We start from the raw sequence: 23,971 nt of genomic DNA, 5'->3' as shown, positions 1-23,971 counted from the left end.
ACTGTATAGGGAAGAGCGGGTAGGGGAACCACCATGTCGGTCCTGGACGTGAGGGCTGTGAGGGAGTGATGTCTGTGTTGGGATGCGTGGGAGCTGTGGCTGGTTTGCTCGATGCTGGGGACAGGAAATAATTTGCTTGGGAGGAGGCTGACGAACGTTGCTTGGCGGAGGATGTGATGCCGTGACAGATTTTGGCAATCTGGCACGATAGCTCTCATTAGCATCAGTTTCGTCATCCCCGGAGTGGATGGACATGTAGTCATCATCATCTACCAAGTCGACGTCCTCGGGAAATTCCTCCTCCTCCTCTTGAGCAGTACTTGCTGCCGACATAACTGCTTGGAGGATCAGGGGATTCTCCCCTCTGATTCCCCGTCGGCCCGCACTGGTCATAGGTCTGTCATCCTCATACTCAGCATCCCCTGAAACACAGAGGTTGCAACCGTAGTAGTGATTGACCTGGTATTACATGTGGTGCAACACAAGGGTTGTATTAACTGTACTTTGCATCAACGGATGAGGATCATGTGACCTGTTTAGGGTACCACCACAAATGACAGCTCACACCATAGCACTGAGTTGTTACATAGAGATGTACATGATACAAGCAAACTCACCAGCTCCAGCCACAACTTTATGTCCCTGATCCAGCAGCTGTAGAGGGAAGTGACAACATTCTCAATGATCTGCATCATTAATTGACAGACAGGCACATGACACTCCTGATTTGTATTTCACTTTGTAAACAACAACTGCTGATTCCATGCAGAGGGGGATCTTGATCTCTGTCATGGCTTAGGAATCTAAGATAGTGACACACCTCATGCCAAAATTACCTGAAGGATAGGTGCGCGAGGGTTTCACTGCTGCAGCCAGGATGTCATGCAGTCCACGGGATGGTGTCCGCTGCGTGGTGTCATCCTGTCAGCAGCTGTGATGAGACATACATGTCCATATTTTTGTACAACAGATGGTAGCTCAGAGCGAACATGTCAATCTCAATAACCATTTGCGGGTAATCCAGTTCAATGAGCAGCATGTTTACCTCATGGACTTTACATGTGGGCACCTGCTCATATGCAGCATTTGCCAGCATTTACCTCCACGCAGCACTGACATCAATAAGATGACACATCAACAGACACACCTCATGCCAGAGTGACCTGAAGGACAAGTGCGCGAGGGTTTCACTGCTGCAGCCAGGATGTCATGCAGTCCCCGGGATGGTGTCCGCTGCTGTGGTGTCATCCTGTCAGCAGCTGTGATGAGACATACATGTCCATATTTTTGTACAACAGATGGTAGCTCTGAGCCAACATGTCATTCTCAACAACCATTTGCGGGTAATCCAGGACAATGTGCAGCATGTTTACCTCATGGACTTTACATGTGGGCACCTGCTCACATGCAGCATTTGCCAGCCTTTACCTCCACGCAGCACTGACATCAATAAGATGACACTTCAACAGACACACCTCATGCCAGAATTACCTGAAGGACAAGTGTGCGAGGGTTTCACTGCTGCAGCCAGGATGTCATGCAGTCCCCGGGATGGTGTCCGCTGCTGTGGTGTCATCCTGTCAGCAGCTGAGATGAGACATACATGTCCATATTTTTGTACAAGAGATGGTAGCTCTGAGCCAACATGTCATTCTCAATAACCATTTGCGGCTAATCCAGGACAATGTGCAGCATGTTTACCTCATGGACTTTACATGTGGGCACCTGCTCACATGCAGCATTTGCCAGCCTTTACCTCCACGCAGCACTGACATCAATAAGATGACACATCAACAGACACACCTCATGCCAGAATTACCTGAAGGACAGGTGCACGAGGGTTTCACTGCTGCAGCCAGGATGTCATGCAGTCCCCGGGATGGTGTCCGCTGCTGTGGGGGTCATCCTGTCAGCAGCTGTGATGAGACATACATGTCCATATTTTTGTACAAGAGATGGTATCTCTGAGCCAACATGTCATTCTCAATAACCCTTTGCGGGTAATCCAGGACAATGTGCAGCATGTTTACCTCATGGACTTTACATGTGGGTACCTGCTCACATGCAGTCCTTGGCAGCTGTTACCTCCACGCAGCACTGACATCAATAAGATGACACATCAACAGACAAACTTGTATGAGAAGGTTACTGATATTTCAAGGAAGGGGATAAATTACCCGGACTCCTCCGCATTACACTGATTTCACCTTTGCCATTAAGACTTACATTTTTCCTGAGTGTAATGTTGTCTGTTGACAAGTCAGAAAGGGGTTCATGTGTGAGATGTGCAATAGTCAGGGACATGATGTTGCTCATTTGTGCTTCCCTATGCATGAAGTCACACAGCTCATTTTTGAATGAGAGAACACAGATTTCTTATGTCCATCCTTTGAGTGTCCTCTCTTTGCATACTCTATTTCCAACATCATGGTACTACTTAGCTGACAACGATTGGTGTCTTGTACAGCAGACATCCAAACCGCTTATGTCAAACACTCACCTATACATGTGAATACGGTAGGAGAGAAGGCAAGCAGAATGTAACATTTGGTTATGCTCACACATTGCGGATAGGCTGCGAAGCTTTGATGCCTTCCACCTACACTGGATTAGCGTGTTGCTCTTCAGCCAAGTTATTTTGCAGGTCTGACTGCATGAAGATTCACCTTAGCAGCCCCTACATCCATCTCAAAGGTACACAACTGGCACCAGTGTTGGCCTCAGCCATACCAATTTCATTATGATTTAACCATATATATTTTGCTAGGGATTTTTTCCTATCATTGAATTGCAGGTCTGTTGTGTTTTGGTCACTTCATATGTCACATTGTACTATTGTATGTCCATTCTGCACTCACTTGGCATACATTTTGTGTCATCCTTTCATTAGCCACAAGGGTCTGATCTTGCATGGGTTCAAATGCCAAATGTGAGCATATTGTGATGCAGGACAACAGTGTTGTACAACACATACAACATACGGTGGAGGTGAAAGGCACATTTAATGAGCATTCAGCCGGATTTATTCTTGGGTTTACTTCCCTTGGCCCAGCACCGGAACAGTGTGTATTCCCTGAACAGATGTCACAGACAACCTTGTAGCAGAAGTCAGTATGTGTCTTTGATTCTGGGAGGACCTTGTTGTACCTACAATGATAAGTGTGTTTTGCAACTTTACATTTCTGCAGCCACATGTGATGCACTAAATTTCTGGCACAAAGGATGAGCACAAGCAGTTGTTGGCACCAGCGTTGCAGAAGTGTGTTATACTTAATATCATGAGTGATCCCACATATAACTTAGAATGGGCCCACTACCTAGATGCAACCTATATCACAATGACTGGTCTACAAATCCTGAGGTAAGGTCCACTATCGTGTTTTGTTGATGGCCAACAAATAAGCCAGCCAATGTAAGAGGTACATGACCAGCTGTGTGGACTGGGCATTTAATCTATATTGGAAACATTCGAAGTTGGACAGTGGATGCATTGTCAATACTACTGACCCTGGTATCTCACTTCTTGTTCATCATTACCATATTTGTGCAAATTGGATTTCTTGATTAGGTCTACAGACACTATTACAACATAGTGGGGACACCCTTTTGACTAGTTGTGGCACTCGATAACAGGATTGGATTCCCAGGTCTGGGACTGTTGGTGAAAAACATGTCATGTTCCACAATTACAAATGTATGATGAGCCAAGACGTTATATTTTGTCTTTCGCTGTTCACAAATATCATTTGCTAAAGGTGGATGTCCATTGACAACTCCAATAGTAATGCAGCTATTTTTTCATCTCTGGTTGACTTTCATATGTGGGCACTATATGTCCCTCTGTCCCTCCTGACAATGTATGCATTTTGACCATCTCCTGTCCAGTTTGACTTACCAGTTGATGAGGGTGGTATGCCTTTCTCTGTACAATGTCGATTCCTCCCAGTAGATGCAGGGACCTCTGCTACTGCAGTTGTCTGTGATCTGGCTGAATGTGTCAATGGGTGAGAAGAGAGAAAAGTAACCAAATGTGAAATGTGCTTGTGGAACTTTTCAGGGATTTCCCCATTTCTTCTGCATGCTAACGGTGTTGTGTGCAGTACTGCCGCAGACTGGGCAGGTAGGAGCAGTGGTGCGTTGGGGATGTAATGGCGTGGCAGGGTGGGAAATGTTCAACAGAATAGGTGTATGACTATTTTGATCTGATGATTCTCTCATCTTCTGCTTTGTGATTTAGGCTGGCACAGGGTGATTTACTTCTTGGATAATTCGTGGCAGGTTTACAAGACCCTTGGAAAACATTTACACCGTCGTTGCGTCACTTCTGTGACACAGCGGTGGTGTACTACAGGTGACACATTTTGACTTATTCACAACGTGATGCATCTATGTGGATGCGTCATGTTGTGAAGCCCTGCGCAACATTAAACCTGCGTCAGCTTTGATGTAGGCAGGGTGGGCGTTTCTTTGGGATATGCCTCGTAAAAGTGATGCAATGTAATCAACGAGATTTCATGGACTCACTTTTCATAGGCTGCTGCTACGCAACCTTACGCCTGCTTGAAGCACACGTAATGAGTGGCACAGAACTTTAGGTATGGGCAGTCCATGGACATTGTTGGAGTTGCATAACACTTGCGACACTACTCCAGCAAAGCACCCCCCTAATGCCATCAGATGCAACACACATCTGTCTATCCCTGCGCCACAGTGCACCGCATTATAAATGTGACGCATCTGCGGTTGCGCAATAGTTGAATTGCGTGTCGCATTGTTACTGGCGCATCCCTGCTAATATTTGTCAATTGCTACTTCGCAGGGTTGTGTATTACGGCAACAGTACAGTGCCCAATGTTTTCAAAAGTGGGGGAGGCATTTGCCATTTCTAATGCAAAGGATTGTGGGACTTCTGGTGCTACATACAGAGGGTGACACATGAGTCTCTGACTGACTATAATTTTTATATACACTTTGGACAACTTTCTTACTCACCAGGACAGTGCAACACAGACAATCTTTTCATGCACTTTTTCTTTTCATCCCACTTACCTGGTACCACGTAGTGGACGTCACTATGGACCAAGTGGGGGTGTATTGTGGTAAGGATATCCTCCTCCACTGGGGTGAGACGGATGCGGGGTCCAGAGTATACAGCAGGGAGAATCTAGTTTAATTCGATCCTGGAGTACTTCTCCTTCACCCTCTGCCTTTCATCCTGCCACTTTTCCTTGATGTCCTGGACTATGCGCCTCTCCTCTCCCAATGCTGTGACAGCAGTGGCTAATTGCTGCCATAGGGCTGCCTTCTGTGTGCCACTGGTGCAGTAGGGTGGGAGTCCATATAGGCGTTTGTGGTGCCTCACTATAAACTCCACAAGCATGGTGGTCTCCTTTGCAGTGAAGTTCTTCTTCCTCCTCAATAGTTCAATTTTTCTCTGGCAGTGTCAGCGTTGTGAACACAAACTCTCTGTGGCCAAACCTGTTCCTTCAATGTGTGCGGCTTTTAAATGTTTTTTTGGTGCTGGTCAATTAGTGTTAATTGGCTTAAGCTGGAGCGTGGTGGGGGATGGTAGGCACTTGCAACATCATGGCAAACTGGAGCTGTTGGCTGGGATTGGCTGTAGTGTGTCAGCTGATGCATGGTGGGGGATGGTAGGTACTTGGACTGGTGTTTACCCTTGGCTAAAATGATCAATGGCCACAGTTTGTGTATTTCGGCCTGGAATCTGAGCTTCCGGCCCAAAAGCGGAGCTTCCAGCACAAAAGCGGACTTCCCGCTCCGGGTGCGGAATTTCCGCTCCGGGGGTGGAAATTCCAGCCCGAGTGCGGACATAAAGTTAGTAGTCGTAAGTCCATTCTGTGAATAGCAAAAGTAGTAAGTTCATTCTGTGAATACCAGAAGTAGTAAGTGCATTCTGTGAATACCAAAATGGTAGTAAGTTTAGGATTTTGTCTTGAGTTAGTTCTGTGAATCGGGGCCAATGGGATGGAAATGTGCATATGGACCTGACACACTACTGTGGTGATTACGTGAATTCCATGACATAGCTGACGGACACAGATCTGCTTTATGGGCATAGATGCGTGGCTTGGATTCCTCTAATTATGGCATCAGTTGGAGAACTTTGAATTGTTTGGCCATCATAAAATTCACAACAGCTCCAGTGTGTTTGAAGGCAACCACTTCCATTTGGATTTTGGGCACAACAGGGTTTTTAGTGATTTGCTGCATATCATCTAACTGACTGACCTAGAACTCTTCTTTGGATTCCAAGGTCAGATATTGGTATGGGTTTTCCACCACCCCTTTTCTTTTCCTTAAAGGTTCTCTAAGTTGTATCATCATTCTCAGACAGTGTTCCTTTTCAGAGGATTAGCATTTGCTCGCAAAATGTCCAATTTTGAGCAGGCCTAGCACCACAGTCCGTGAGCACAGTATTCTCCTTTGTGCAGTTAGGTCCCACCACTATAGCCACATGTGAAATTTGTTGTTTTGGGTATCGTTCTGTGTCGGGCTAGGGGTACCCATTGTCATGATGCACACCATGTCAAATCTTACATTATCTTTACAGCAGAGTACTTCCAAATGAGCTACCTGTGCTGTTTATCCCTCAAGGGCCTGGCCTAGTGCTAGTATGGTACACTATTAACAAGCAGCATGCCTGGTGGATATGTGCCCTCATTTCTTCCTCCTCACCAGCTACTGTTCATTGACTCAGCTTTTTGTAGTCTTGCTGGTTATACAAGAACATGCTCATAAACTGGGTTTATTTTACACTGTGTATACAAGAAAATGCTCATAATCTATGTTTATTTTACAGTCAAAGTGTGCAACGAGTGCTGTGATAGATACAGCAAAATGATAATTCGATCCAGTGTTGGGAATGTTACAGCTAGTTTGTACATCCTTCTCCTGCAGAATGTAATAACATAGAGCACTTAGTGGCAGTGTCCATTATTTTTATAGCCTTCTGAAAGTTTCTAGGTGGACAAATTATCCTTTCTTCGAGGTACATTAAGGTATCCAGCCTCCAGGACTGGCTGCATTATCTTTGGTTCACATGTCTGGGTGTCATGCGTCTATATTGTGATCAAAATACAGACTTGAAAGAAATATCACATCCATGATATCGACTTCCAATATATCCTCAAGGAAGGGTAGATGTGGATTTACAGAATAGTTCATCTATACTTCCCTATACCTTGATGAAAGATTGATAGTCGACATCCTTGACACAATATTTTGGCAGGTCAAAATTATGACCCTGCTATTGTGACATACTGCCCTTGTTTACATTTGTAGCCACCACCTTACTCAGATCAAGGCACTGATCTAGTTGGCCAGCAACACTGAGGTGGCTTGTTATGAGGTCAGGGCACAACACATCATGAGTGGCTGGATGGTTATCTGAGGGCAGTTTATGCAGAAGTTAGAAGTGTTGGACACACAAGGCACAAAACAGGTAATGCGGTAGGGCAAACTGCGTAAGTGCATTTTTGTGTTGCAGTCTGACACACAGCTAGGAGCAACAGCAAAATGAAAGACACACACACCTCATATGTGTATGAAGGCTTACCTGCAGAATGGGCTCCTTCAAATCTTTTTACTTTTTTTATCATTACCTGGTGGATCTTGCCACATTAGCATAAAATGACTGCGGAAAAAAAGAAAAATAAATACGGACTGGCGCAAATGGCCTTCTCTGTGACGGGGTTATCTGCTTATTCAGTGTGTACATGAAGCACTCAATCTCTCCAATGGCTTGCGGTGCCATTGGATGACCTATATGTGTTTCATGTTCATTGACTATAGAATTTCTCTCATTTGCTTTGTTGTCCATTATCAGTCTGGAATTCACATAGTAGCCCATAGAAGAACTTTTAATGCTTTAGGACCAATGTCTAGAAGTTAATTATCACTTTGGAAATAGTCATCAACCACTAAAAGCATGTGCCATCTGCCTGGGAAACTGCCAAAGTCTGCACTTGCCGTTACCCGGGAATGGCTGAAACTTATTCTGTAGTGACTGGTACAGAACACCCACTGAGTCCTGAAGTTTAGCATTCAGTTCATTGGGCAAACCTTCCCACAAACGTCAGTTTGGGATTTTACAATCCCTTGACGTCTAATGTGAACCAATTGGTTAGTTGTTGGATTCAGGGAGCAAGTCCAGACGAGACACACTCCTTTTAACAATAAGCATCCAGAGATGGTGTTGGGACGGAAAAGTCCCCTGCATGGTAAGTGACTTGCACCCCTGCCCTGAATGCCCCAACTGCTTGGATATCTGGACCCCTGGTACAGATTTTTGGTCAGGGGCAACACAGATCATGTGTGTATGCAATGAACAAGGCCTGTCTCATGGTAATCTGGCTGTTAGACCGTGGGGGACCCTAAGCACTACCCTCATAGTGGTAAAGGGCTACAGTCCTTGCCAGGTGTTAATTAACATGAGTGCAGTGGTGGCAGCACACCCTTTTGGGTTTTATAGTAATCAGTAATGTGGTTCTCTCATGTAAAGTTCCACGGCTGTGTATTAACTCAACCTTGGCCTACATGATGCATGTTTGTAGAGCTGTGCAGCGCATCATGATGCTTGCTTGTGCATACAGGGATGATGTGTGCCTGGAGATGGTGACATGGTACATGACATGGAGGCCTATGGATTCAATTTTTGGAAGACCAGGCCCTGGAAAGGGTAATTGGAGGTGACAACTGCCACCCCCAAACAGGAGATGTGGATTGCTGACATTCCTGAGAGCTGGGTGAGAACATGTACAATGGAAGAATGGGAGCAGAGCTTCCTCTGTGTACATCAAAGGTCTCTTCAATTCAAAGAAGCTTAATTGGTCAGTGAGGAAAAGGCTGAATGTCAGGCAAGATGTAGGTTCTGATAAGGTTGGCAATGAAGGACCAGGTAATCATAATAGAAGGAAGGGCTTAGACATTTGAACCGTTGAGACATATCAGTGGAGGCTGACAGCCAGGAGTGATCTCTAGTTACTCCTTTGGCCTGTGTGAAGAGTCAATGGAAACTACAGGTGCTCCTAGTGAGGTAGACTGTCATTTTAACAAAGGAAGGGGCAGAGGAGAGGGCACTTCCGAGGATTTGACACCCACAACACAAATTTCAACCAGACACTAAATCACATCCAGTTATTGATAGACTATAAAGGTAGCTGTAGTTCAACAGCATGGTTCACCAGTGTAGAACACAGATCACCAGGACTTCTAGGTGTTGTAACCAGGAATAAGGACCAAATTCTGTTAGTCTCTTTGCTGGGTGGGGAATTACCCAGGATATTAGAGCCACTTGCCCTGAGCCTAGAACACTAGACTTCTGCCTGCCAAGACCAGCTGACCAGTGGCATAACGAAACTTGAGGTGGCCCCCGTGCACGGTACGTGGTGGGGCCCTCTCCAGACTCAAACTGGAGCGCTCCAGCCAAAGTGCGGTGTTGAGGGGGCCCCCTGGAGGTTGGGGGCCACCCCGCTCCGCAGGGCTGTGGGGGTCTGTGTTAAGCCCCTGCAGCTGACCCTGTGAGGAGGAGGAGAGCACATGGAGGGAGCAGGATTCTGTTGAATGGATCCTGGTGAGCGAAGTGTAAGATGTCCAGTCCAGTTGGGACAGTTGCAAGCGTGCGGCGGGTCCCTCCCGTCTCTTGGAAGTCAGTGACCTCCGTATGCCAGGGGAGGGCCATCGCCTTTGCCATGTGAAGTCGTAGATACCTGTATAACAGGTGAGGTCACTGTGTAGTTAGGGTTGTTGCCATAGCTACATGAAGTTGGTGACCCTGGCATGCCACGTGGGGGCCACCATGAAGTTAGGGCCACCGCTTTTGCTGCGTGAGGTCAGAGAACCCTGTATGCAAGGTGTGAGCCACCGTGGAGGCAAAGCTGTTAACTTGGAATATTGTGTCTAGAACACACCAGCCAAGAGATCAGTCACGAGGGATATGCACTAGAAGACCACTGCCGTGGTTACACATCCATACCCACAGCTGAGAGAGCAAGGTGAAGATGCCCGACACTGCTGTGGGCCATCTGGAGAGCCAAAGAGTCATTGGGAAAAGACCGCAAGAGGACGCAGTCCTCCAGCATTGACGGTCGGAACCCGTGAAGAGGCACCATGCAAATTGTTCCTTTAGGTTAATGTAAACTGTTGTTAAAGTGCTGTGAGTTCGGGTTCTACATCAACAAAGACTCCAAAGTTCTCTTCTCTAGGAATGTCCATGAGTGGCAGTGATGGCTATCTGGATACATCCATTACTGGTGACACCCTCCATGATATCGTTTTCATAGACTGAAAGTGGCCTCAAGCCTTCGAGCAACAACTAAATATATTGTTTATTTTCTTTGGCCTATATTTCCTGATTCTTTGGCCAGTCAGAGATGTCTTCAGATTTTTTTACCTTGGTTTGCATACAGCTTAGAACAAATACTCCAGCAACTGTAAAATACTCCAGCAACTGTTTTTTACAAGTGTCTACATGACACAGTGACTTGCCGGAAAATTCCTGAAAAAGGGGACAAGCAGCTTGTGATCACAATGGGTTCCATGTTTATATGGGATGAGCTTTATTTAATTTCTTAACATTCTGGTGGTCTGGACCACAAAAGCCTCCTCTCCATTTGATTATGGGCTTAGGAGGAGGACACTTTGCCCTGTGGGGCAGACAACAAACAGTTGAGTTAGTTAAGTATGGTAGTGGATATTATAAATAGTCTGTTGCTACACTTTACTCCCTAACACATTATGCTAGTTTTTAGCAGATCTCTCCGTCAACCAATGAGTCACTTCAGATTGTCAAGAAAATTCGGATACAGAATGTCGTGGTGACTCCACATCACCAATCTTTCTTCAATCTGGTGCCGTAGCTGAAAATGTGTGCACATTTACGGGATTCGTTTCACGGACTGTAGAATCATGCTCTTAGATTTTGGCCTCAGATGGTGACTTCGAGAATCCTTAATGCAAGTAACACTTGCTAAGAAGACGAAGATTTGCCTCTGAGAAAGGGACCTTTTTATGTCCCGAAATGCATTGGGCATAATTTAAAAACAGCATGATTTTTGTAAACAGAATATTGTTCTTTGAAAAAAGTGTATATTAAGCACATAATGTGAACTCATGTATGAATTGTATTGACTAAATGATATGCACAGTTTTGTTGCTTTATGAGTTTAAAAATTGATTTGAAACAAAAAGAATAAAGTGACAATCAGATTAAACACTGAATGTTTAATAGGTGGTGTTAGCACCAAGTGTATAGTGCGCAGCACACGCAAGTCCCAGTACTTGTCATAAACCAATCATTCAATATAGCAAGAGTTGACAGCCCTTGCTCTGCTGCAGCAGCCCATAAGAAAAACGAGTACAAAATATAATAAGAGAGTTTAAAAGGAGTGTACCCCCAATCATATAAATAATTTGTTACTTCAGACATATAAATTTACAGTTTGTGGATGGGATACTCAGTCACAAATGTGACGGATATCCAGACCGCCGTATTACAAGTGCCATTGAATATAATGCACTTGTAATATGGCGGACAGAATATCCGCCATGTTTGTGATGGAGTATCCCATGTGCCAAATTCTAATATTTTCTTTAGATGTCAGTGCTGCTGCGGTGCAGATCAAGCCCAACTGTGCAGTCAGGCAGTAAAACGCTATCCAGTGTCTCTGTTTTATTCTCTTGTCCCATTTCCCTTTCCCCAGAACTACTTCTGAACTGCATGTTGTTAATGTAAGGTTGGCAGAGGGATTGGAGAAAAGCAGAAGCTCAAATCTCTCCCAATGGATTTGGATCGAAAAGGTACTGCATCTTGACACTGTTTCTTTACTTCTTGGTGCCTTGTTTTAAATTTGCTTCTAGACCACCGCGCTCTGTTTTGATGGTTATGCCAACCATACATGGTCCCAGGTGGGATGCCCTCATGTCTGACAGTTTGTGAGACCTTCCCATCATGAGGATATTATGGATGGTGATTCGTTTTTGAAGGACGATGAAGTGACATATTTTGGTGGAATGAGCTGCACTGTGAACTCATCACAAGCATTGAATGTGCTCGGCTGGAAAGCCCTCCGAATCTTTGTATGAAAAACAATAATGGATTTTTGTTGGGGTCATACCAAATTGCCCCATTTCTGTCACTTTCAGTCAGGATTGGTAAACACTTCAGTTAATGGAAGAAAGCATGTGTTAGTTTATGGTAACAAAAGCTTACTTTGTGTGTTTATGTTGAATGTGGCACGCTTTGGCTAATTGTAATATTTTTGCTTTCAGTGAATGTTCATCCCCACATTGTCATCGTGCGGTTTGAGTTGAACAAATGTGGCTATACTGTATTATAACATAGATGCATTTATATACAGATCTGTAACTTGATAAAGTGCCTAAGTACTTCTTCAGCTGCATAGCATGCTACAGCATGGAGTGATCTGAATGTGATAACTGAAGGTCTTTTAACATTAAGAAGCGACCCTATGATAAGGGTTAAACAAGAAATGTTGTGTACATTACAACTTGTCCCTGTGGTGTCCTTTATGTGGCAGACACGAAGAAAGACGTACAGTTTTACAACACGCAACACAGGTCTGTGATTTGTACAGTCAACTTGAATGCTCCTGTGGTCCATGACTTTCTAGATAAAAGGCATGAATCTGAGCATTTGAGATGGTGGGCACTAGAAAAATATAAAGGCACAAGAGAGGAGGAAACACGCATAAGATACATCATTTATGAGAACACTATTAAATGTTTAGCTTGAAGAGCACAGCAAAGGGGAAAAATGAGAAACAGGATTGGTTTACAACAATCTGTTTCTGATGTCACCAAAATATAAATGTGATCCTGCAATCTCAGTATAAAGAAACTGTCTCTAATTTTGTTTATCACAGTCAAGTTCTGATGTCTGTAGTCACTTATTGTAACATAAAGACGTAATTGCTGACCTGTACCAACTTATTTAGCAGTTGAGTTGTAATGTCATAATGCTTCCTGCTTCAGCCAGCTGTCAAGGTAAAAGGCAGGTCACTGAGCATCACTGCAGCTGCAGTTTTAGCAACAAAAAGGAGAACTGGCTTATCGTTTTTGTCTCTGTTTTTCTAAAATGAACAGTGATCTGCAGCAAGGAGAGAATTATGGCTACATGTTTATTTTTTGCACATAATTAATTTTATGAAATAAGATTCAGTCAGTCAGTCAAAAAGCTTTATTATCGGTTAAAACCATAAAAGCGAATAATACATAATTACATAAGACAACCAATTGATCACCAATGAGCTGCAATACAAAGTGTACATGAATAAACAATACACCTAGAACAATAAATAGTATTTAAAATAATAAAAACAGATAAAAACAGGCCACTCAAAGTGGTATTAAAATTCCCTAGTAAATGCAGAAGGGTACTGACAGTTAAACAGTTAGTGCAGCTTTCTCCTTAAGTTTGGCTCCTCTAGAGCACCACATAAAGAACAAGAATCTGGAGGTCGCAAACACAGTCAACGGGGTAGAGTCATATTTCAGCAATCTAAACACAACCCTGTAATCTCTGATGCCCCTGGACTTGCATAACTGTAAGATCCATTTGGCTGTAGCCGTGGAGTATGAGGGGCAGAAGAGCACAACGTGCAGATCTGTCTCTTCTGCGTATTCACACCCCGGACATAGGCTAGATGCATAATGACCACTTGTTTGTTACTGCCCTCACTGGGAGAGATCCATGTCTAAATTGGACATACAATTTCTTCGCCAGTGGGGGCTGAATGGCGTCCAAGAGTTTCTCAAATTGGTACTTTTCCTTAACTTCGAGAAAGCTACTGGACAACCTACCCAACGATGGTCTTAGTGCCATCTGTTCCAATTGGAATTAGTTGAGTGCTTTGACCAGCGCCCTCTTGGGAATCGTAACAGAGGAGAGTGCGGGGGTAAGCCACAGGTCTCCCTTCCCCAGGGCCAGGCATAGATCTTTAACAGGCTTTAACCAAGGGATGTTCCCCACACCCCTTAGCGTCAATAGATGACTAAGTTCCTCCTGTTAACTTAAGAGATCAGATGTGGACCAGAGTCTCCTCCAGTACAATAGAGGACAGTTAGGGATAACTTCATGTATGGGGACCAGACCTAAGTCAAGGCATAGCGGGATCAGCGGTGTGCTCTGTGGGAGTCTCAGCAGACGCCTTATGAAACTATTCTCAGAGAGAAAGCGAGGAGGCATTGGCGTGGCCCCATAGCTCTACACCGTAGAGCGCCCCACCTCTTGCTTGTGCTTTATAGATTTCTACTGGAGGTCTCACAATTTTGGATGTGCACTCATTATGTACCTTTAGAATACCTCCCGCTGCTTGGGCCAGCTTCATATTTGCCTTGGCTATATGGGTCCTCCATTTCATCTTGTCATTCAGTGTTACCCCTAAATATTCAAAAGTAGAGACTCTTTCGAGGACCGTGCCATCCATGTGGGGAAGGGGACAGTTGGGCAATTTAGAGTTAAAAACCATAAATTTGGTTTTGGACAGGTTGATCTCCAGGTTTCTTAGTCTGCAAAAGGAGCAGAAAGCCTCCAATGTTCGCTGAATACCCGTTGAAGATTTTGATAACAAAAGGGTATCGTCAGCAAACATCAGGGCTGGTATCTTTCGGGCTGCCAAGCTGGGAGAATCTAAATCCCGCCCGTCCCAAAGATGTTTGATCAACCCATTAAGAAAAAGCAAGAAGAGCGTGGGGGCCAACACGCACCCCTGTCTCACTCCCTTTTCCACCAGAAAGGCGGCCGAAAGCTCCCCATTCCTCCCGTACCTCACTCATGCAAAAGTGCCCTGATGTAGACGTTGAAATAATTGGCACAAATAGGCTGGAACACCCATCTCCAACAAAATGGCCCATAGCTTCTCCCTCTGGACCAGGTCAAATGCAGATCGAAGATCTACAAAGATCAAATATAAACTGCCAGCCCCCAAAGTCACCGTCTTCCAGAATACCATCTGTAATCTAAACAGTTGGTCGATGGTGGAAACTTTGGCACGAAAACCTGCTTGTAGGGAGGTCAGGATGTGATGATCGTCCATCCAACACTGCAACCTTGATAGAAGAATGCGGGCCATTAATTTCTGGAAGACGTCAATAAGACTGATGGGGCGGTAGTTGACCGGGTCCAGGGGGGATGCCTTTTTATGGATGGGAATAATCTCCGTGCCCAGCCAAGTTAGAGGAATTTCCATACCCAGGAGTATGGCGTTAAAATATAGGCACATGTAAGGGACCCAGACCTTCTGCTCACTCAGAAACAGGGCTCCCGGTATGCGGTCCAGTCCGGGGGCTTTCCCTGTGGCCAGACTTTTAAGGGCTCCCTGAGTTTCCTGCAGGGTTACTGGATAGTAGTCCGGGTCAGTAGTGACCTTTGTGTCTGGAGCAGGTGTGACTGAGTCTGTTGGGGTCACAGTATTAGTATGCGCGAAGAGGGGTTTAAAGTGCGCTATCCACACATCTTCACTCAAATTAGGTGTAATAGCACTCGACCCCTCGGACGGACCGGATCTAACCACGTTCCAAAATGCCCTGTAATCACGTCCAACTAGGGCATCTTTTATGTTATCCCATCTACGGGCCTCCCATTCTGCTTTGGACTCCACTGTAATGCTTTTATAAGCGAGTCTAGCCCCTCTTATACTCTCAACTGTGCCAGTTTTAACCTCTCTAACAAGGGCGTGTTTTGCCTCCCTACAGGATTTGTTAAACAACTGCTCCTGGATTCTTGGTCGGACCCTCCCGTGAGCTGGGATATAGAAATAATCAGCTAGGGAGGTGAATAAATTAGAGTGGATAAGCTCAAACGCCCGAAAGTAGGAGCAATCATAAGTAACCTGCAAAAAGGAAACCTCTGCAAAAGACGAGGCAACTAGTTGGTAGAGCTCAGATACTTTATCCGATGCCAATGCAAACTTAGCCCATTTAATACGTCTGCCTCCTGCCACAGTGATTAAATTGGGGTTTGGGTAAGGATCGTACTCCCCCACTCCAAGTTTACTGCCCAATGCTGAATGAAGTTCTAGAGACAGGAGATTGTGGTCACTATCCACTCTCTCAATTACAGTGAAGGTCTTAATTTGGGACCACAATTCAACATTGACCATAATATAGTCAATGGTCGTAGTTTTCCCCGCTCTATTGTAAGTGGGCTTCCCTGGGGAGTCGGCAGGAAGTCTGCCATTGCAAGCTCTAAGGGAATGGGAGACTAAAAGCTTATTTATCTGCAGGGCCAATGGAGTCAGGCGCTTTGCTGGATACAATAAGCACTCCTGAATATGCCAGATAGAATCCTCCTCTGCAGTTACCGACGGGATCCCCACCAATGGTTCAAAATGACAATTAAAATCACCACCCAATATTCTATGTATAGGAGTGGGGTACAGTGCGGGGAGTTCGTCAATAGCCTCAATCAGGGGAGACCCCCTGGAGTGGGGAGTGGGGCGCAGATAGATGTTGAATAGCACTACTGACGTGCCATCCAGATATTTAAGGACAATGCACAAAAGATCCGGGGAGTGTGTATCGATCACTGTCACTGAACACCCCAGATGAGTAGCTACCCAGGTGCACAAGCCCCCCGATGGTCTACCCCTCAATCCCTGTGCAGCTGGAATGTGGTAGCATGCATACCCCACCCTGAGGGGGACGGATGTCATCCAGGTCTCTTGGAACAGACACACGTCATATTGATCCACCAACTGCCCCCAATCGGGGTTCGATAACTTAGAGCCTAACCCCGCTACATTCCAAGACCCTATAAATGAGCTACGTAGCTGGGGCCTTGTGGAATTGGCTATGTCGGGCAGTGGCAAACAAATACAAGGGATTCCTTCTTGAATGGTTGTCTCGCTTCCATCTCCTTGGCTGCGAGCTTTAAGATTTACAATTAGTAGAGGCGGCAGTGGATCCACTAGTACTGCCCCCACTGCGGTCTGAGGGAGCTCATCCCCTTGCCTCTCACCCGCCTTCACCTCCGGGCACTCGGCTGGAATACGATCTATATCATTGTGCCAAGGGGAGGAGGCTAGTCAGTCCACATTATTCAAAGCACTAAATCTATTTTCCACAGGTATATTATATTTAGACCTCTCACCGTCCTTATGATAGTAGGATGCTCCAAAACCACCAGGGACCCTTTCTTGTGGGTAAAAATACCCTAAGTGAAGGGGGGAATCGGACCTTGATGACAGGGTCCGCCCCATTCTAGTATATGATTAACCACGCCAGGATCTCTAAAATTAATGATCACACAATCCCCACCAATATCTTTAGTATTATTCCCTATCCAACTAACTCTTCTGGCAAATAGTATTTCCCCTTGACCTGAATTCGTTAGTGGCCTGCATTTATTCAACCAGAATATGATTTTATTCTTTAGCTCGGTGAAGGTTTCGCCTCGCTCTTCTGCCAATGGCGGAACTCCAGATAGTACCACCACGTAGGGCGAGGCCTCTGGAGGCAGCTGGATGGAGGGTAGTAATTGTTTGGGGGTATTGGCTGGCAGTTTAGGTGTAGACTTATGTGGTACCATTCCTCGAATTGGGAGCTGTTTATTCATCTCCGTTGAGGTAGATGTCGGGATACTGGTGCAGGGACCCGCTATACTTGAGTTTCCGCTAGAGAGAATGGCGGGGAAGAAATTGGTAGGTCCAGTAGGAAATAAGATTCTTATCTTACTGTTCCAACACATTCTGATCTGCAGCGATGTTTTAATCTGATATACATGAAATGTATTCCTAAATGTTTTGCAAAAATTACTCTCTGCTTTGAGGTGTGCTTAATTTCTTACTACAGATTCTGATTTTATGTTGCATGTCTGCAACAATATTATTTCTTTCATATGAGAAAGCGAGACATCCGGGCCTCAATTATGAATGAAGCATAGTGGTAATTACCGCATGTCAAGGTAAATAGCACATGTATTTAAAAAAAATCACAAGTCAAAGACTGTATGTGATATTGCATGTGCTAAACATCACGTCCGACATGCATGTTTTTCATTTATTGCATGCTTTATTTATTACATTTGATATTTACTACAAGCAAGAAACAGCCACATGCAGTTAATCAAATCCAATAACAAGTACGAGAGGTCAATAAAAGTCAGTGTAAATGACCACCTTATAATGTCAACAGTCAAAAGAAGATGTTAAAAGCACCCAAAATTGTATGGAATGAAGAAAAAGCTGGACAACAACTCCAAAAATCTAAGAACACCAGAAAAATGCATGAAAACACAAGTACTAGTTGAGCTGTAAAAAAGTAGACACACATGTACACATGGCCAGACCTATATAAACAGCCAGGCACGGTTGTAACACAAGTTGATTGCAGCTCACAATTCCACTCCTTAATACACCCACATGGACACAGCGGATGCCATGATGCCATGATTTTAAAGGGTTCGGCAATGCAGGGCTAAAGCCAGTATCCACAGAGTAAGGCTGGAACCGATAAGCAGGAGTCAGCCTTAGATGCTTTGGACATACAAGCTCGATGGGGGCACCACCATACTAAACATGCTTCCATCATTAGGGGATACCCTAAATACCAGTATGGAGAAAATCCTGAAAATGATAGCACAGAGGCTTAATAGGAAATGCCGTATTTATCGTTTGTTAACCAGTTTGGGAATATGTATTGAATCACTTTTCTTTTAGTACATATGGTCCAAGTTGCAAAGGCAGGTAAAAAGAAAGAAAAAGAGGTCATGTAATTTTGTAGGCGTGCACATTCCTACACAATAGATATTTTTTCATTGGAGGTGCGTGGCTAAAAGGTATTGGCAAAGCCAATACGTCCCATGGGCGAGATCTTTTGGCTTTGCCAATGCTTGTTCTGCACTGTTGTTTTGTTAAATTGCAGCAAGGAAAAAACAGGTTAATCCAATGTAAACATTACATTTTTATTTAAGGTTTTGCAACTCATGATTTGCAGCTGTCTCAATCCTACTATGCGTTTCAGTAAACAGGAATGGACATATTGCACGATCAAAACGGAGATATACATGTTTCCTATATAAAAAAAAAATATGAATTGAAATATTTGCATGTAACTTATGCATTCATATCAAAACCACTCTTTAAACACACGTGCCGTCTGTGAACTATTTCCAGGCGGGATTGTTTGATATTTGTGACTATTTATTTTACACAAAGACTGCCAGTACTTTTTTTTTTTTAATGCAGTTTATGAAATAAACGAATGCACATAAATACAACTATTAAAATAAAAAGCGACTTATTTGTATGAGCACTGGTAGCAGGGAAATACCTCAGGAAAGTGACCTTAGTTACCGGTGGCGGCGGTGGGTGTGTTTGGGGGAATCCCCTCCCGCTTCAGCAGCAGCTTATTCCCTCCTCCTCCCAACGCTGCCTTCGCTGTTCTGCCGACCTCCCCCTGCTACTCCCGGGGGTCTCCCCGCTCCACCATGGCCACCAAGAAGTCGGGCTCCCGGCTGGAGACCGAGATCGAGCGATGTCGCTGCGAGTGCCAGTGGGACAAGATTCCCGAGCTGGTCAAGCAGCTCTCAGCCAAGCTGATCGCCAACGGTAGGGGGAAATCCTGTCAGCTGGTTGTTGCCGGCGCGCGCGGCCTACCGAAGCCTCGGACTTTCCTAGCGCGGCAGCCGGGCAGTGGCGCTGTGCGTCTGTTGAGGGGAAATGGGCAGAGGCACTTATAGAGGAACCCCACGAGTCTCACTTTAAACCTTATGGTTTTTACGCGAACATCACTTATGTTGCTTTGTGGTCTGATAACGCTAAAATAATAAGAAAAAGACATTCAGTTGCTACTACACTTGTCCCTAAATGTTTCTCCTGAAAGCTTTTAGAAAGACGCCAGTTAAGCATGTTACTAGTGTAGATTTGGCAAATTGTTAGACATTTTGTGCTTGCTTTATCACGTTTGTGCTGGATTTTGAAATGTAAACAAGTCCTGTCAAATGTTATCAGTTGTTTACATTATTATGATTCCTTTATAAAACTGTGCTGATAAACGGATGTTACAAATATTAATGACCCTTATCAGAAACATACCGATGCACACTTATTATTTGAGATGTGTGAGGTCTTACAGCAAAGATAATTGATTCAGACTTCTCAAGTAACTAACATTTTTCCAAGTCTCTGATAATCATTCAAATGAACATAATTGCTAGAGTTTCTATTGAAGCTGTTTTTTTACTATCTGTGAATTATATTTAGAAAATCATTTAAAACATTTGTGCAGTTGTTGAAAAAGAACATTAAAACCATGCTGATTTGTACATAGAGACGTTTATGGTTTCTAGGATAGTCCAGGCAATGTCAAATTCGAATCGTTAGATAGCTCACTCTATTATTGCACCGCCACCCGCTGCAGACATTTGTGTTACCTGTACTTCATAGGTCTGAATTCTGAAGGAGCTGACGCTGCCTTTTATCCTTTCAAGGTCTACACAAATGAGTATTGTTGAGTTGCAAAATAGTAATACTTGTAATTGGTACTGCTGCAATGCATCAGGCTGTGACAGAAAGTGCTGTTTAAAAGGTAATGTTTGCTATTGCCAAAAATGAGTTATGAGTCCAGGGCTCGTGTTGGGGTACCACGCGGGTGGACGGCGTCCCCTGACTTATTTTTACCGGGAGCTCGATAACTGGAGCAAATGGAGCCACACATTCACTCTTTGGCCTCTCTGGGGCAAGGGCGGAGCTCATTCAGAACGCTGCTCACGCGCTAGCTTCTCTGATGCAATCGCATCTAAGAGGTGAGCGAGGGGAGGCAATGAGTCTGATGGTGCAAGCCACCTTTCGTGACGTCACTTCCTGCCGTGACGCCAGCGTCCCCCTACTTCTTTTTTAGGTCTCGCCTGACCCAGCGCATGCGCTGGTCTGGCGAGACTTTTTGAGAGGGCTCCAAAAAGTGCTACCAGGCCAGCCTAGAGCTACAGTGCATGTGCGCGGGCGCGCGCGCTTGACTGCGATTACTTTCACGGCCGCTTTGATGTTTGATCGCGATCACTTTCGTGGCGCACGGCCGCTTGGCATAGCCAATAGGACTCGCTTTTGGGACTTTATAAGCATTTAGTTATGCAACTGCTGCATGGCTAAACACTTATAAGGTCCCAAAGGCGAGAACTATTGGCTTTGCCAATGCTTGTTTAGGACTTGTGCCCTTGTTATGACGGCTAGCAACCTAGGAGAGTGCACTTCATCAATTCCTCAATGATAATTTGCAACATAGTGGGCGAGGGCAGGTAGCTTGTTCAACGAGTTTAGTTGAGTGCAGCCTTCAATTTGTTTAGAAAAATAGCAACGAAAATATGTCATATCCACTTAGAGCTCAGCTTTTGTGTATAAAATCCACCAGTTAAAAAGATTTAAGTAATAGTTAATGTAGCACAGGAACTTGTTTGGGCTGTTCCTCAGAATGATGTAAATGCGAGGGTAGTTGAATTATATTTGCAGATCCGTGCTTTCTCACCACCTGTAAATCAGGCAGTGTATTTTTAGGACGTCCTTTCTCAGCGCCCCAATCAAGTTCAGATGCAAGCAAGTAGTCCTCTTAAGAAATAATGGTCGGCCACCTGTCTATCTGCAACTGCCTCCACTACCCATGTTCATTAAACAGGTGAACTATGTTACTGCATGTTTTAAAAAAAATATATATATATATATATATATATATATATATATATAATTCAGAGTCCCTTCATTGATAAGAGTAGCAGTGAAAACAAGCTTCTGGTGATGCAATGACCAAATGTGTTATTAGATTGAAGCCCTGTCTGGTTTGCTAACGACTTCTTGGGGACATTCTGAAAGTTCCCCTGGTAATGCATTCCGCCCAATGCTTGCCATGGGCTTTGTGTTTTATAAATTACAGTTGCTTGCTTTCTGCTTGCTGGCTTTAATTGTTTTAGACTGTCCAGCTTGAGTTCTCCCCGTTCCCATGAGGTATACAGTACTCTTCCATGATTGCTCACTTTCTGTATATAGGCCTCTAAATCTTGTTCTTATCTTGTCACATTTCTCTGTGCATTGAAAGTCCGAGGTCAAATGTCCGACTCTGTCTTATGAGGGAGCTTGGTGTTTACTTTTCTTTCTCTGACTTCAAAGTGGAGAGTATTTATGTGACCATCTTGCTGTAACTGGAAAGGCTTTTTTTTAGCACATAACAAAATGTAAATGTCTGTAAACGAACTGCGCAGATATTTCAGAATAAATTAGAATTAGGAAAGCACAAATAAAATACTTTTTTTGAAATGCTGAATTGTGGTGGAAACAAATATTTTAATACTTTCTAAACAAATCAATACACTTGGTAATTACATTTCGACACATTGTCATTTGTGGAGAAGATTCAGAAAATTCTCGCTTCTCTTCCTCCTGTCGACCTCAGCTGTGCGGAAGAAGACTGTTTTAATGCAAACCCCATCACCCCCCAGCTAAACTCCCTCGGACCAGTCACTATGGAAGAGGTCTCAACCACGCTAGACTCTATCAAAAGCGGATCCCCTAGGGACCCGGTCCCCCTTCGCTTTCTCAAGAAAGTTGCTTCCACCATCGTCCCTCCACTCACTCATCTTATTAACACCTCTTTGCTTCAGGGAAAAGTTCCCCTCAGCTGGAAGGCAGCTGTCGTCAAGGCGCTCCTTAAAAAATCTTCTCTGGATCCCCTGGATTTGTCCAACTACAGGCCTATCTCCCTCCTCCCCGGAACTAGTAAAATTGCTGAAAAATTAGTTAATAAAAAGCTTTCGCAGTTTCTGGAGACTAACAATCTGCTCAGAAGCTCGCAAACTGGTTTCCGCCCAGGGCAGGGCACCGACATCGTCCTTCTTGCAGCAGTGGAGGAGGCCAGAGCCCTTTTGGACGCAGGAGGATCAGTGGCAGTGATCCTCCTGGACCTCAGTGCGGCCTTCGATACCGTCAACCATCAGGTCCTTATCCGGCGACTTAAGAATATCGGTGTCGGGGGCACTGCTCTGACTTGGTTCAAATCCTTCCTTGACCATCGCTCCTTTCAGGTCTGGGAGAATGACATCTGCTCTCCCGTAACCCCTCTCCAATGTGGTGTGCCTCAGGGCTCATCTTTAAGCCCGACATTATTTAACGTATATATGTCCCCACTGGAGGAGGTTGTCACACCATTTGGTGTGAAAATCATCAGCTATGCTGATGACACCCAATTAGTGGTGTCTCTGTCGCACCCTAACCAACAGCCTGCGGATCTCTACAACTGTCTTATAGAAATTCAAGGATGGATGAATAACTCATCTCTGAAACTCAACGGTTCAAAGACTGATATTCTCCTCCTTGGTCAGAAGGGGCCTTCCCTCTCTCAAACCATCTGGCCTCCTTGCTTAGGTGATCCTCCAGCCCCCAAGTCTGAGATCAAGAGTCTGGGTATTTGGCTGGAAAAAGACTTGTCCTTTAAGACTCAAGCCAAAAAAACCGCTGGGACATGCTTCGGGCTCCTTAAATCCACCAGGAAGATTTTGCCCTTAACTTCCTCCTGTCTCCCAGAAACTGTTAATCCAAGGCCTCATTATATCAAGACTGGATTACAGTAATACCATCTTTCTGGGTGCCCCCGAGGTTACCCTTAATAAACTTCAGATGATCCAAAACGCGGCAGCCCGTATCCTCACTAATACCCCGGCTAGATCTTCGGCCAAACCAGCCCTGAAACTTCTCCACTGGCTCCCAGTGAGAGAGCGAATTAAGTTTAAAGCTCTCTGCCTGGCACATAAACTCTTACAGGACAAAGGCCCCTCTATCCTAAAAAAATTCATCAGGCCATATAAAGCTTCAAGATCCCTTCGGTCCGACCATGAACACCTCATTACTATCCCTAGAGTTAAGAGGGTTTGTACTGGTGGACGGCGCTTTTCCGTCAACACAGCCCGCCTCTGGAACGCCCTCCCCCGTCACCTCAGGACAGAACCAGACTA

At 44.7% G+C, this 23,971-nt stretch overlaps 1 protein-coding gene across 2 annotated transcripts in view; it reads left to right on the top strand.

Annotated features, from left to right (window-relative positions):
- Positions 1 to 19,362: 19,362 nt before the first annotated feature.
- Positions 19,363 to 23,971, top strand: part of TTC7B (tetratricopeptide repeat domain 7B) — a 1,510,908-nt gene continuing 1,506,299 nt past the window's right edge. The window contains exon 1 of one of the 2 annotated variants that reach the window (XM_085626529.1): positions 19,363 to 19,586. In XM_085626529.1, coding sequence (XP_085482655.1) covers positions 19,466 to 19,586 — 121 coding nt within the window. In that variant the 5' untranslated portion in view covers positions 19,363 to 19,465. The remainder of the gene's footprint in view (positions 19,587 to 23,971) is intronic. The other variant, XM_085626530.1, reaches the window with a different exon arrangement.

Source organism: Triturus cristatus, chromosome 9, assembly GCF_964204655.1.
Source record: "Triturus cristatus chromosome 9, aTriCri1.1, whole genome shotgun sequence".
Classification (NCBI taxonomy): Eukaryota; Metazoa; Chordata; class Amphibia; order Caudata; family Salamandridae; genus Triturus; species Triturus cristatus.
The sequence above is the reverse complement of the archived record's forward strand: the minus strand, read 5'-3'. Positions and strand labels throughout refer to the sequence as shown.